The 15,291-nt window shown below is 50.7% G+C and overlaps 1 protein-coding gene across 2 annotated transcripts in view; it reads right to left on the bottom strand.

The window, feature by feature from the left end:
- Positions 1-4,297: 4,297 nt before the first annotated feature.
- Positions 4,298-15,291, bottom strand: part of FKBP8 (FKBP prolyl isomerase 8) — an 18,281-nt gene continuing 7,287 nt past the window's right edge. The window contains exons 2-8 of one of the 2 annotated variants that reach the window (XM_012557884.2): positions 8,629-8,798; positions 8,454-8,542; positions 8,015-8,232; positions 7,246-7,418; positions 5,573-5,650; positions 5,013-5,144; positions 4,298-4,589 (exon numbers count right to left, since the gene is read on the bottom strand). In XM_012557884.2, coding sequence (XP_012413338.1) covers positions 4,503-4,589; positions 5,013-5,144; positions 5,573-5,650; positions 7,246-7,418; positions 8,015-8,232; positions 8,454-8,542; positions 8,629-8,798 — 947 coding nt within the window. In that variant the 3' untranslated portion in view covers positions 4,298-4,502. Of the gene's footprint in view, positions 4,590-5,012; positions 5,145-5,572; positions 5,651-7,245; positions 7,419-8,014; positions 8,236-8,453; positions 8,543-8,628; positions 8,799-15,291 lie in introns of both variants that reach the window. The other variant, XM_004384377.2, reaches the window with a different exon arrangement.

Here is a 15,291-nt window from a genome sequence, read left to right as displayed (position 1 = left end):
TGACTGATGCCACCACTCATCTGTCAGTTTGTCATACTGTGGTGGCTTGTGTGTTGCTGTGATGCTGAAAGGAATGCCACCAGTATTTCGAATAGCAGCAGGGTCACCCATGGTGGACAGGTTTCCACGGAGCTTCCACACTTAGACAGACTAGGAAGAAGAACCTGGCAGTCTACTTCTGAAAAAACTAGTCAATGAAAACCTTATGGACAGCTATGGGACATTCAGACAGCACTGCATTGGGCAACTCTTCTTTCAAGTGCTAAAAAGCAAAGATGTCACTTTAAGGACGAAGGTGCGCCTGACCCAAGCCTGATATTTTTTTTTTTTAATTGTGCTTTAAGTGAAAGTTTACAGTTCAAGTTAGTTTCTCATAAAAATTTATACACACATTGTTATATGACTCTACTTACTCTCCCTATAATGTGACAGCACACTCCTCCTTTCCACCCCAGATTTCCCGTGTCCATTCAACCAGCTCCTGACCCTCTGCCTTCTCATCTTGCCTCCAGACAGGAGCTGCCCATTTAGTCTCATGCATCTACTTGAGCTAAGAAGCACACTCTTCACGAGTATCATTTTATGTCATATAGTCCAGTCTAACGTTTGTCTGAAGCGTTGGCTTGGGGAATGGTTTCAGTTCTGGGCTAACAGAGAGTCCGGGGGCCAAGTCTTCCGGGGTCCCTCCCGTCTCAGGTTAGACCATTAAGCCTAGTCTTTTTACTAGAATTGGAGTTCTGCATCCCACTTTTCTCCTGCTCCATCAGGGACTCTCTGTTGTGTTCCCTGTCAGGGCAGTCATCGGTGGTAGCTGGGTACCATCTAATTCTTCTGGTCTCAGACTAATGGAGTCTCTGGTTTATGTGGCCCTTGGGCTAATATTTTCCTTGTGTCTTTGGTGTTTCTTCTTTCTCCTTGGCAAGCCATGGTATTTTCAACTGTCTCATATGCATGTGAAAGCTGGACAGTGAATAAAGAAGACCGAAGAATTGATGCCTTTGAATTACAGTGTTGGCGAAGAATATTGAATATACCATGGACTGCCGGAAGAACAAACAAATCTGTCTTGGAAAAAGTACAGCCAGAATGCTCCTTAGAAGCAAGGATGGCCAGACTTCATCTCACGTACTTTGGTTAGCAGTCAATCACTTTAACCTCTACACCAACAGGGCTCCTTTACATCTCACGTACTTTGGACATGTTATCAGTAGGGAGCAGTCCCTGGAGAATGACATCATGCTTGGTAAAGTAGAAGGTCAGCGAAAGAGAGGAAGACCCTGAATGAGATGGACTGACACAGGGGCTGCAATGATGGGCTCAAGCATAACGATTGTCAGGATGGTACAGGACTGGGCAGTGTTTTGTTCTGTTGTACATGGGGTCACTGAGTCAGAAGTAACTCAATAGCACCTAACAAGATGAACAACAATGACTGATGAAAAGAAGCCCTAGTGGCACAATGGTTAAGCAATTGGCTGCTAACCAAAAGGTCGGCAGTTCAAATCCACCAGCTGCTCCTTGGAAACCCTGTGGGGCAGTTCTACCCTGTCCTATAGGGTTCCTATGAGTCAGAACCAACTCAGCAGCAATGGGTTTGGTTTTTTTTAATGACTGATGACACTGAGCATCTTTTCATGTGCTAGTTGGCCATTTGTGTATCTTCTTTGGTGAAATGAAGTCCTTTGCCCATTTTTTGATTGGGCTGTCTTTTTGTTGGTGAGTTCTAGGAGTTCTTTATATGTTCTGGATGTTAAACCCTTATTAGGTAGATAGACACACAGACAGATAGATATAGCTGATGGATGAATAGATGGTTTAAGGACAGACGGATGGATGGATGGATGGATGGACAGCTGCTGTCGAGTTGACTCCAACTCATGGTGACACTATGTACAACAGAACAAAATGTTGCCTGGTCCTGCATCATTGTCACAAGCACCAGCATGTTCAAGTCCATCGTCACACAATTGTGCCAATCCATCTCCCCAAGGGTCTCCATCGATGGCCCTCTACTTCACCAAACATAATGCTCTCTTCCGGCAATCCCTCTTGATAAAGTGTCCAAAGCAAGTCAGTCAGGCAATGTTCTGTTGTGATCCTTAGGGTTTTCATTGGCTAATTTTCTCAGAAGTAGATTGCCAGGCCTTTCTTGCTAGTCCATCTTAGTCTGGAGGCTCCACTGAAATTTCTGAAACCTGCCCACCATGGGTGACCCTGCTGGTATCTGAAATACTGATAGCATAGCTTCTAGCATCACAGCAACAGGCAAGCCACCTAGACCACAAATTGATAGATAGGTGGTGGTATCAAGTATTTGGTTCCCAAATATTTTCTTCCATTCTGTAGATTGTCTTTTCACTTTGTTGATAAAGTCCTTCGACACACAAAAATTTTTATTCTTGATGAAGCTCAGTTTACCTGTTTTGTCTTTTGTTGCTTGTGCTTTTGGTGTCATATTTAAGAATCCATTGTTGAAAACTAGGTCCCAAAGCTTTACGCCTATGTTTTGTTCTAAGCGTTTTACGTTTACGACTTTGATCCACTTTGAGTTAATTTTCGTACAACGTGTGAGGTAGGAGTCCAACTTCACTCTTTTGTATGTGGAGATGCAGTCATCTCAGCACCATTTATTAGAGACTATTCTTTCCCCACTGGATGGACTTATCACCCTTGTCAGAAATCAACTGACCATAGATGTTAAACAATTCTTTTTAACTGGACATGTATGTTGTTTCAAGTTTAGGTTTTTTTAAACCACACTAGGATGAAAATCACAGTCAGCTATTGCTGCATAACAAAGGACCACAATCTTGGCAGCTTAAAATAACGCACACACATTATCTCCCAGTTTCCATGGGTCAGGAGTCCAGCACGTTCTAGCTGGGTCTCAGGAGGCTGCAGTCAAGGTGTTGGCCGGGTCGCAGTCCCAGCCCCCATGCAGCCTCTTCCCCGCCCATGCCCAAGAGCTGGTCATTGCGCAGATAAGCAAGACTGAGGGCTTCCAGGTATTTAGGGGAAAAGAGTGTGTCCCAGCTGGGATGTAGCCCCTCCCTGAACCTGGTCAACCTCCTGGCCCCTCTCCCAGGGCCTCCTGCAAAGCCCCTGCACTGTCTCAGGGCCGGGCAGAAACTCAAGGGGGCTGGATGGTGAGGAGGCAAGACTTCAAGCCACCCCGGCCTCATGCCCCAAGTGGTCATGGTGGCCGGAGAAGGGGCCTGAGGCCAGTGGGGCTTGGACCCAGACTCGAGGCTGCCTGTCACCTCCTGCTGGGAAGCTAGGCCAATGGCTTCACCTCCCGGGCTGAGAGAGGACGGGAGGTGGCTTGTGGAGGTCTACTTTTGGGGAGCCCCGCTTTCCTGGGACAGGATGGAGCAGCAGCAGAAGACAAGCCTCGGTGTTACGCTGACCAGGTTCTGTGGGTGCCAAGTACATCCTCTGGGCCTCAGCTTCCCTAGTTAAGCGGGGAGAGGCTCCCTCAGCTCCGGGTTGTAGGAGAGTCAGACGGGATCAGGTCAGCCCCTGGAACCAGCTACCACTCCTCCGGGTGGCCCCAAGGTCCTGGAGATCTCTCTGCTGCCCCCCCTCATTGGACTTGAACCTACAAGGCTCAATACTGACCCAGGGCCTTTGCACTGGCTGTGCCACTGCCCAAAGGACAGGCTGCCAGCCTGCCGCACAGCATCCTCCTGCAAAGAAGCCTTCTCAGATCCCCACCATGCCCCCTCGTGGACCCCATTCACCATCTGCCTCCTTCAAGGCTGGGGCCCTGCATCTGCAGCCTGTCCACAAACAAAGGGATGGGCCCAAGAGATCAGGCAGGGGCCCCATTTCCAGGATGACAGGATAGACACGAGAGGCAAGAGGTACGGCAATGTGTGGAACCAAGTGTGACCCTGGTGAAGTCCAGCAGGTCAGGGAATATCGCCTGCTTCCCTGGGCCTCAATTTCCCCCTCTGAAAAACAGTCTGTTGTGGCCCAGGAGGAAGGGCTGCAGCTTGAGCCCTGGCTCAGCCATGCCCATGGTGCTATGTGACCCTGAACACCCCTACATGGCTGTGGAAGAAAACTCTGAAGCCAGTGGACTGTGGGGTGGGAGGCTTTATTTCACTGTGGGGGGGCCTGGACAGAGGGCAGCAGGCAGGATGGGAGGGGCTGGCACTCAGGATAGGGATGGGGCAGGAGAAGGCCTGTCCCCAGGCCTGTTGGAAAGGAGAAACTGAGGCTGGCTGGATGGAGACCTGACTCGGGGTAGGAGGGTGGGACTGGGGCCTGCGGGTGAGGGCCCCTCCCTCCGGGCTGGACTTGGGCCTGGCCCTGCCTCACTCTCCTCTGAGAGGGCTGTAGTCTCTCCTGCTTGCTGGGCTGCATGGCCCCTAAACCTCATTGCCTGACCCGGAGGAGGGGGCTGGGCCAGGGAGGGCAGTGGACAGGGGCCAGGAGAGTTGGGGAGCGTGGGGTGGGGTCCACGGTGCACAGAGGGGTGGTGGCAGCCACCTGGATGGTCAGTTCCTGGCAGCAATGACCACAGAGAGGGCCACGCCCCCCAGGGCAACAGCAGTCGCTCCAAACAGCCACTTCCATGGGATGGACTATGGATAAAGGTGGTGGGGAAGGGGGCTGGAGGGCGGCCAAGGATCACCTCTGGGACCTCAGCTCCCAACAAGACCTGAACAGGCATCCCAGCAACCACCGTGTAACCATGCCTTCCCTGCCTCCTGGTGAACTCCTCATGCATCGAAACCTAAATCAAATGTCCCCTTCTCCGGGACACCTCCCCACCCCCCAGGGCCCTCTAGTCTGGGTTCCACTTTGTCCTGGTCATGCAGGACTGGGGTATGTGTCCTGGCACTGCCCAACGTGGCCCAGTGGCCAAGGACATCAATGTTTGCAGGGAGAAAATCCCCCTACTGCTGAGCCAGCCTCCCTGTCCAGCCAAGGCTGTGCCTTCCACCTGGCACACCTTCCCTGGCCCTGGCCCCAGCCCCTCTGGGGGTCTGCCACCCAAGGCTCACCCAGGCGCCCTTCCCAGGACACTTGGCAGGCAGCCGGCTGGGGTTGCCCAGCATCTTCCGGTACAGGGCAGTCTCTGTGTTCCGCTGGGCCGCATGCTTCTTCACCAGCTTTGAGAGCTCCGCATGGATCGTCTGTGGGGGAGGCGGATGTGAGTGGGCCCAGTTCATCTGTCTGCATTGGTGCTGCCCTTCTACGGGCCTGGTCTCTTGGGGGCTAGGCCCACTAGGACACAGGGTCCGTCTGTCACAGACTCACTGAGGGACCTGGAACCAGGCTCTGTCCCTCTCAGCACCAGCAAAGTAGAGAGGACAGGTGCGAGGTATCCAGGAGAAAGAGAGGGAGATCAAGGACATCAGCCACGTTAGTGGCACCCTCAGCCTCTCAGCACTGTGGAGGGTGAGCCCAGACCGTCCATCTGGGGAGTTAGGCGGCTCCCAGCCAGCTGATTGGGGGCTGTCAGCCACCTGCTGCCAAGATGGGAACACCAAAGGCAGAGCCACAGCGAGGACCTGGGGTAAACCAGAGGAGGGACTTCCCAGACATTCCCAGAATGTCTCACCTTGTTGGAAGGTTCCAGCTTCAGGGCCGCCCGCAGGATGGGGATGGCCTCACTGTACTCGCCTTGCTGAGCCAGCACCTGCGGGAGAGGGGCACATCACTCTGGACCCTGCTCCTTTCCCCATGTCTGTCGCGGCCTGGACCCTCCTCCCCTTGCTACCTCAGCCAGTCAATGGCTTGTCCTGCACTTGACTCCAGAGGCCAACTGGACCTTCCCAAAGCTTTGGCTATGGTGACTGGTTCAGGGCCAGGCATGTGACCCCGGCCAGCCAATGGAGATCTAGCCCTGAGCTCAGCTGGTGCCACTGGAGGGCAGTTGCTAAGCAAGGAGGATGGCAGCCTGGAGCTCTGGTGAGGAGGGGATGTCTTGGCCACCCTGAGAGAGGAGCCTGCTTGAGAAGGGAGTCCACAGCAGAGAGACACATGTCCCACATTATGTGAATGCCTGGATCCAGCCATTCTTAAAGCCAAAACTGGATCCAGCTGTGCCTGAAACCCAATACTCCAGACCCAGCACTTCTGTAAGCAATGTACCCCTGCTTTTGTCTGAACTATTTGAGTGGGTTTCTGTCACCTTTGACCAACTGACCCAAACACATATGAAGCTAAATGAGCAGACACTCCGTGCTGCCCTTAAGATTATAAGCTCTTTGAAAACAGAGGTGGCATTTTCTTCCTCCCTACATCTCTCTGCAGAGCTCTACACATAGCAGGTGCCTGATAAATGTAGGCTGGAGGGAGTTCCTACTCAGGCCATTCACAAACAGGCTATGTGCCCTAGTGTCTGCGCCTCAGTTTGTGGTTTACTGACAGACCCCTACACACAAGATAACTGTGAGGAACAGAGGCAGCTGGGACTCACACCTGCATCAGCCAGCATTCAGAGAGCACCTACTGTGTATCTGCATTTAATGAGCACCCACTATGTGTCAGCACTTAGTAAGTGCCTGCTATGTGCCAGCATTCAGTGAGCACCTGTTGTGTACCAGCATTTAATGACCACCTGCTACGTGCCAGGCCCTGTCCAAGGGATGGAGATGCAGCTGAAGGGGAGACAGGCAAAACTCCACCTTTCAGTATGGGGTCAGACAGGAGGTACAATACCTTGTGTGTTGCTTGTCAGATGATGACACGCAATCGTGAGAACAGGTTAGGGGGCAGAGCAGGGAGGGGGCGCCGGGCTCAGCTGGGGTGGTAGAAAGGTAACCTGAGGAGGTGACATCCAAGCAAAGGCCTGAAGGAGGCAAGGGAGGAGCCCATGCAGGCACCAGAGGTGAGAGTGTCTCAGGCAGAAGACACAGCCATGCAAAGTCCCTGGGGTGGGTGAGGTCCTGGCCTGGGCAGCAGGCAGCAAGCAGTGAGGAGGCCACTGGGCAGGATGGAGAGAAGCAGGAGGTGAGGCAGGAGAGGTAAGAACAGGACGGGGAGGATGGTGATGACACAGCTTACTCTGAGGGAGACAGGAGCCATGGAGGATTATATGCAAAAACGAGTCAGTACTACGTTGAAGCAGCAGTGTGGGAGAGTTGAAGGAACCCAAAAATCTGGATTTTAGTGTGGCCTCCCCCAGCGCACTGCTGTGTGAGCTGGGCTGCACCCTGTGCCTGTCTATGCCTGTGTCCCCACCTGTACCAGCTGGACGCCCCCACCCCAACAGCCATGATGCCCACCCACCTTGCCCTTGCGGAAAAGCGCTTTGATGTTGTCAGGCTGGTGCTCGAGCACAAGGCTGCAGGAGCGCAGTGCAGCACGGTAGTGGTCCAGCTTCAGCTGCGAGGCTGCCAGGTTGTTCAGACACTTCACTTTCAGCTGCAGCAGTTGCTCCTCCTCCTCGAACGTCATATCCACTGCAGGCAGGTAGCCATTACTGCACTGTACCAGCTCCACACCCACCCCACCCACCCATGGTCTGACCTCAGCGCAATGCCACCATCCTTACACCCACCCCAGCTGCCCATGGTTTGATCTGCCCACTCTGCTCCTGGGAGAAGGGAGGAAGCTGGGGCAGGGGGCTCTATTTGACTGAGTGCCCCAGACACTGTGGGAGGTGGCAAGGGGGCTTCCGAGCTCCTAGGAATGGACCCTCAAACCACGTTAACACGTGGCCATAAGCCTCCCTCCCCAGGTGCTACCAAGGTCTACAACACAAAGCCTTGGGGGTACATGGACTGACACCAACTGGGGTGACCCCCATCCTGATGATACCTGCACTCTGGGATATCCCGTTGGTCGAGAATATACCACAGGCCTGAAACAGACCCTAACCCAAAGGTCAAGGGCTATTAGGCATCTAATCTATCCATGTTCTCAAATATTCTAGAATGTTCTGCGGACCACTGATCTGGTGGTGGCTTGAGTTCTCTGGGCAGTAACACTGGACATGGTGGCAGAAGCAGCAGCAGGGATGAGAACCATGTGGTCATAGAGTGGGGCAGGAGGGCACCTTTGGCGCTGGAGGTGATAGCCTTGATGGCGAGGTCGTAGGAGTTGGCTGCCAGGACGAAGTTGGCTCGCTGGTAGTGGGCGTTGCCGCACTCACGCTTACGGTTGGCCAGGGCCACACGCTCCTGCCCTGAGAGCATCTCCAGGTCAGGCCCATCCACGGCTGTTTTCAGGGTCACCTCCAGGCACAGGGCTGCGTGTGGGGGGATGTAGGGGCTCCTGCTGGGGGGCGTGGGACAGGGGTGGCACTCAGCCTTGGCACCCACCAATTGCACGTCCAGTCCAGGAGGAAAGAGCTCAAACCCGGGATATGCTGCCTCTAAGCCTTCTCCCGATCCCCACTCGCAATGGCACCTTCGCACCCAAGCTCACCTCCCTGAGCCTCAGCTTCCTCTCCCATAAAACAGGCAGGTGGATGGGATGGGATGAGGGTGTCTCACCTGCCCTGGGGGCCATAGCAGTACTTGGAGTCAGCGGTGACCATGGCGGTCTCCCCGACGTCCATTAGTGGGACGCTGAGGTCCAGAGCCTAGGGGGGCAGGGCAGCAGAGGGTCAGGCGGGCCCAGGCCAGCCCTGGCATCCCCTGGCATCCCCTGGCCCGCCCGGGCGCCCACCTGAATGACATCACAGTCGCCCAGGGTGAACACCAGCTCTGGCTCCTCCTGCACCCTTGTGCCGTTCTCCAGCGATGTCTGCAGTCGCACCGTCACCACCTGGCCCTTGGCTGGGCGACTCGAGCCAGGTGGGCCTGGGACCAGCGTCTTCTTCCTCAATTTCCCGTTCCCTGAGGGGGTGGTGAGAGGGTGCAGCCTGCCACTGGGAGGCTCAGACGGGGAGCCCACTCCCTCATCCTGGCTCTGGAGCACAGGTTGAGCTTCAAATGACCACTCTGCCATCTATTGGGCAGGTGACCCCACGCTGCAGGGCTTTAGTGTCCTGGGCTGGACACTGGGCCTAATAGGACTGATTTTAGGGTGCTGGTAATGAGAAATGGATCAGGGAATGCCAGCAGTTCTGGCTGTTGTTTTAAGAAAACTGAGGGTCTGTGATGGCCAAGGGCTGAGAAACGCCCCCCTCCCGAGCATGGTCGGGCCTCAGTTTATCCAACCATACGACACAGTGATCCTGGGACCTCCTCAGGCCACCAGTCTGAGTTGGCTAGGTTAGCAGAGCACCAAACATTGCAAATGTGTCTCTATCAGAGCTCTGGATTCCAGTTAGAACAGTACTAATATGCTCACCATTAACACAATCAGCAGCCCCTGACGGCCCCCAAGGAAACCACTGTCGGCTCTCAGCTGCCTTGGCTGAAGTTTACCTCCATGCCTCAAGCAGCCCCCAAACCAGTTGTTATCGAGCTGACCCCAACTCATAGCAAACTCCTATGTGTCAGAGTAGAATTATGATCCATAGGGTTTGCAATGTTTGATTTTTAAGAAGTAGATCGCCAGGCCTTTCTTCTGAGGTACCTCTGGGTGGATGTGAACCTCTAACTTTTCGGTTAGCATCCGACAGCATTAACTGTTTGCACCATCCAGGGACTCCAAACGTTTCCTGTTGTTAGCTGTTGTTGAGTCAGCCCCTGACTCATGGCAACCACATGCAAAATGGAACAAAACAGTGCCTGGTCCTACGCTATCCCCATGATCATCTGCAGATCAAACTCTTGTGCTCCACCACATTTTCATGGGCTGATTTTTTTGGAAGTAGATTGCCAGGTCTTTCTTCCAAGGTGCTGCTGGGTGGACTCGAACCTCTAGCCTTTCAGTTAAAAGCCAAGCGCTGGTCACTGTTTGCATCACTTGGGAACTCCGAAACAACCACAGGAACAGCCAAGTGGCCACAGCAACTCAAGGAGCTTGCAGCAACCACATACCCATGTGGTCCCACAATGAATGCAGGCGATGGGGTGCTGGAAACGAAGGGTCAGAGAGGGCAGGGAACTGGCCCAGGGCACTCAGTCCTGCCCCCTTGTTGGATACTACAAGCGGTCTACAAAATGGAGCCTCAGCAAAGTGAGGGCTTAATCTACAGAGCACATGGGACTAACATCATCTGGGGTCACCCCGGTTCTGACAGTACCTGCACACTGTAATATTTCATTGGTCTCGAATATACCATGAGTCTGGAATAGGACCCGACTAAAGGTTAAGGACAGTTAGGTATCTATCCGTATTCTAGAATGTTCTGAATTTCTGTGCTGGTCCCCAATTTGTGCATGCCCCACATCCAGCCTAAGACTAGCAATCTAGCAGGCTGAGGGACCCCGGTAGCTTGAGGTTTCTAGGCACTAATGGTGGAGGTAGTGGCAGGGTCGTATCCAGATGCTGCTGGGCAAATTGGGTCCCCTCTCGGGACCTCAGTTTCCTCATTTGGAAAACAGAAGACCCAGTTCTGACTTCAGAGAGTGGCTAGTACGAACAAAAACGGAGAGAGCCAGCCTCATGCTCAGAGAGGGAGCAGGAAAGCTCTTAGAGTATCCCTAGAGGAAAGGTTCCCAAACTCCAGCATAGCCAAGGGGCTGTGCGACCTCGGGCAAGTGCCTTCGCCCCTCTGAGCCTCAGTTTCCCCATGTGAAAAACGGGGATATGATAGGAATTATGTCTTGGGATTGCTGTGAGGATGTAGAGGCCTGGCTCAGAATCAGCACTCAATGTCATGTTATATTACTATGTGTTATATTACAGAGTCCCTGCAGAGTGCAAACAGTAAACATGCTCAGCTGCTAACAGAAAAGCTGCACTTAGAGTAATGGAGAATGAAGAACACCAAAGTCACAAGGAAAGTATTAGCCCAAGAGACAGAAAGGGCCACATAAACCAGAAACTACATCAGCCTGAGACCAGAAGAACTAGATGGTGCCTGGCTACCACCAGTGACTGCTCTGACAGGGAACACAACAGAGAGTCCCTGATGGAGCAGGAGAAAAGGTGGGTGCAGAACTCCAATTCTAGTAAAAAGACCAGACTTAATGGTCTTAGACTGGAGAAGCCCCTGAAAGCAGGGCCCCTGGACTCTCTGTCAACCCAGAACTAAAACCATCCCCGAGGCCAGCTCTTCAGACAAAGATTTGACTGGACTATGGGACATAAAATGATACCCGAGAAGGGTGTGCATCTTAGCTCAAGTAGATACATGAGACTAAATGGGCAGCTCCTGTCTAGAGGTGAGATGAAAGGAAAAGAGGGTCAGGAGCTGGTTGAATGGACACGGGAAATCCAGGATGGAAAAAAGGATTGTGCTGTCACAGTATAGGAAGAGCAATTAGGGTCACATAACAATGTATGCAGAAAGTTTTGTATGAGAGACTAACTTGAGTTGTAAACGTTCACTTAAAGTACAACAATAAACTAAAAAATGAAAGGCTAGAGTTTGAGTCTACCCAAAGGCACCTCAGAATAAAGGCCTGGCAATCACCTTCTGAAAAATCAGCCATTGAAAAACTTGTAGAGCACAGTTCTACTCTGATGCACATGGTGTTGCCACAAGTCGGTATCAACTCAAAGGCAACTGGTTTATGTTGTTATGTTCTAATACTAGTATTCAATATTAGCTATTGTTATTTTTAGAAGTAGGAATATTTTTGCTAGTAGCTGTGGTGATGTTAGTAACAATCCTGTTTTATCAGCTCAGTATAACTTGGTTCTGTTATATAGTATTAGTATTACGTATAAAGTATGCTTATACTTAATACTGTGCAAAGACCAGGAGCTAGAAAACCAAAAGTGAAGAACACGCTCAGCATTTCTCAAACTGAAGGAACTGAAGAAAAAATTCAAGTCTCAAGTTGCAATACTGAAGGATTCTACGAGGAAAATATTAAATGACGCAGTAAGCATCAAAAGAAGATGGAAGGAATACACAGGATCACTATATTAAAAAGAATTGGTCGATGTTCAACCATTTCAGGAGGTAACATGATCAGGAACTGATGCTACTGAAGGAAGAAGTCCAAGCTGCACTGAAGGCACTGGTGAAAAACAAGGCTCTGGAAACTGACGGAATACCAACTGAGATGTTTCAACAAATGGATGCAGCACTGGAAGTGCTCACTGATCTATACCAAGAAATTCGGAAGACAGCTACCTGGCCAACTCACTGAAGAGATCCATTATTTACGCCTATTCCCAACAAAGGCTGATCCAACTGAATGCGGAAATTATCGAATAGTATCATTAATATCACATACAAGCAAAATTTTGCTGAAGATCATTCAAAAGCAGCTGCAGCAGTGTATCAACAGGGAGCTGCCAGAAATTCAAGCCAGATTTAGAAGAGGACGTGGAACCAGGAATATCACTGCTGATGTCAAATGGATCCTGGATGAAAGCAGAGAATACCAGAAAGATGTTTACCTGTGTTTTATTGACTATGCTAAGGCATTCTACTGTATGGATCATAACAAATTATGGCCAACATTGCGGAGAATGGGAATTCCGGAGCACTTAATTGTAATCTTGAGGAATCTGTACATGGATCAAGAGGCAGTCATTCGAACAGAACAAGGGGATACTGCCTGGTTTAAAGCCAGGAAAGGTGTGCGTCACGGTTGTATCCTTTCACCATACCTATCAATCTGTATGCTGAGCAAAAAATCCGAGAAACTGGACTATATGAAAAACAGGGCATCAAGATTGGAAAAAGACTCATTAACAACCTGCATTATGCAGATGACATGACCTTCCTTGCTGAAAGCGAAGAGGACTTGAAGTACTTCCTGATGAAGATCCAAGACCACAGCCTTCGGTATGGCTTATGCATCAACATAAAGAAAACAAAAATTCTCACACCTGGACCAATAAGCAACATAATGCTAAACGGAGAAAAGACTGATGTTGTCAAGGATTTTATTTTACTTGGATCCACAATCAACACCCATGGAAGCAGTAGTCAAGAAATCAAAAGATGCATTGCATTGGGCAATATCTGCTGCCAAAGACCTCTTTAAAGTGTTGAAAAGCAGGAGGGAGGTGGGGCCGAGACAGCGGAGTAGTCCGACGCTTCCGGAGGACCCTCTTACAACAAAGAACCAAAAAAAAGTGACTGGATTATATATGGCAATCTGGGAGCCCTGAACATCAAAGGCAGAGTTGAGAAACCAGACTGAGTGGCAGGGGCAGGGAGAGATGGTTCGGAAGCAGCGAGGAGCTGCCAGACCTGACCCGGCAAGAGCCTGAGCCCTTCAGGCCTGATCAGCTTGTGGGTGAACGGTAAGGCAGGCAAGCGGCAGCACTCTGCACCACGAGGGACCCAGTGCCAGAGTCTACACGGCCACCCAGAACCAGTGAGAACCAGCCCTCATTGGCGAAAGATAAGTACTTGAATACCGCTTACTGCGCAGATCAAAAACACCCCCCTTAGGGAAAAACCTCTCTCCCATTTACCTCCCTGCTCCCTGCTCTGCACTGGGTCCCGGACCGGCTTCAGCAACTGCCAAGTCCCCTGGGCCAGAAGTAGGATCTGTCACACACCCGGAGCCACTATCCCTGCCTTGGAGAGTGAACAAATTAACAAACAGGAAAAAATAAACTGCTGGCTCCCCTAAGCCAGGAATCCAGGGTAGGCACAGCTCCTTTGCCTAGGCACAGGCATAAGGGTCCCACGGACTTTGAGTGCCTTTCCCCCTTCATAGACCTGTGTGGGACCATCTCAACAGAGCAGGCCCTCATTACCACAGTACAACAGGGTATATACCGGAACTCTAACTTCAACTGTTTCAGCTGTGAAGTGGCAGTTTCTTGACATTTGACACTGCTCTGCCCATTAAGCAGGGTCTTCACCTACCCACATCAGGCGCCTGAGGACTGGTGGCTCCACCCATGCCACCCAGCCACCTGAGAGAGGGACCCACGAATAAGAGGTGCCCCCCAGTCCTTACAGCCAACAGCATTAGGTGTTCATAGTCCGGCTGCAAAACCCACCCACCTATGAGCTCTAGGGAACAGGCACATGCCATCCTCCTGGACACACGGGGGCAGCCATCAGACCCCTGCCTTGCTCAGAGTGTGTCCCCCTGCTGCAGCCAGATGCCTGTGCCTACACCAATCACCCATGTCTGTCTAGGACTATACGTGGGAGCCTACACCACACACTTGGTGGCTATCTACCTGGGCACCTGAGCTGAATCCATACAGGAGGAGTGGGTGGACTCCTGAGCTCACATACCTAGTAACACATCTAACCACCTGGTGACAGGACATTAGAGCTTCAAAGGTGCCAATAATCAAACTAGCTCATACGAGCAGCCTATTTGGGCATATCAAAACAAAACAAGAAGCTAGAACACAGTAAGCAAACACAAGATAAATAAATATAATAACTTATTGATGGCTCAGAGACAAGTCAATATCAAATCACATAAAGAGGCAATCCATGATGGCTTCAGCAAGCTCTGAAAATAATCTAGAAATTTTCCAGAGGAGGACAATTTCTTGGAATTACCGGAGGCAGAATACAAAAGATTAATATACAGAACTCTTCAAGAAATTAGGAAGAAAATCAAGCAAAACGGAGAACATGCAATAGAGGAAATTAAAAAGATCAGAGAAGAGCATAATGATAAATTTAACAGGCTGCAAGAATCCACAGAGAGACAGCAATCAGAAATCCACAAGATTAACAATAAAATTTCAGAATTAGACAACTCAATAGAAAGTCACAAGAGCAGAACTGAGGCAATGGAAGTCAGAATTAGTAAGACTGAAGATAAAGCACGTGACACCAACTTATTTGAGGAAAAATCAGATAAAAGGATTAAAAAAAACGAAGACCCCCTAAGAATTACGTGGGACTCTACCAAGAGGAATAACCTACGAGTGATCCGAGTACCAGAACGGGGGGGATAACAGAAAATACAGAGAACATTGTTGGAGATTAGTTGGCAGAAAACTTCCCTGATATCGTGAAAGATAACAAGATATCTATCCAAGATGCTCACCGAACCCCACATAAGGCAGATTCCAAAAGAAAGTCACCAAGACATATTATAATCAAACTTGCCAAAAGCAAAGTTGAAGAGAGAATTTTAAGAGTGGCTAGGGATAAATGAAAAGTCATCTTCAAAGGAGAGTCAATAAGAATCAGCTCGGACTACTCAGCAGAAACCATGCAGGCAAGAAGGGAATTGGATGACATATATACAGCCCTGAAGGAAAAAAAAATGCCAGCCAAGAATTATATATCCAGCAAAACTGTCTCTCAAATATGATGGTGAAATTAGGGCATTTCCAGATAAACAGAAGTTTAGGGAATTTGCAAAAACCAAACCAAAATTACAA

The sequence above is a fragment of the Trichechus manatus genome, unplaced genomic scaffold (assembly GCF_000243295.1).
Source record: "Trichechus manatus latirostris isolate Lorelei unplaced genomic scaffold, TriManLat1.0 scaffold00122, whole genome shotgun sequence".
NCBI classification, from domain to species: Eukaryota; Metazoa; Chordata; class Mammalia; order Sirenia; family Trichechidae; genus Trichechus; species Trichechus manatus.
This window is presented reverse-complemented; position numbering and strand designations above follow the sequence as displayed.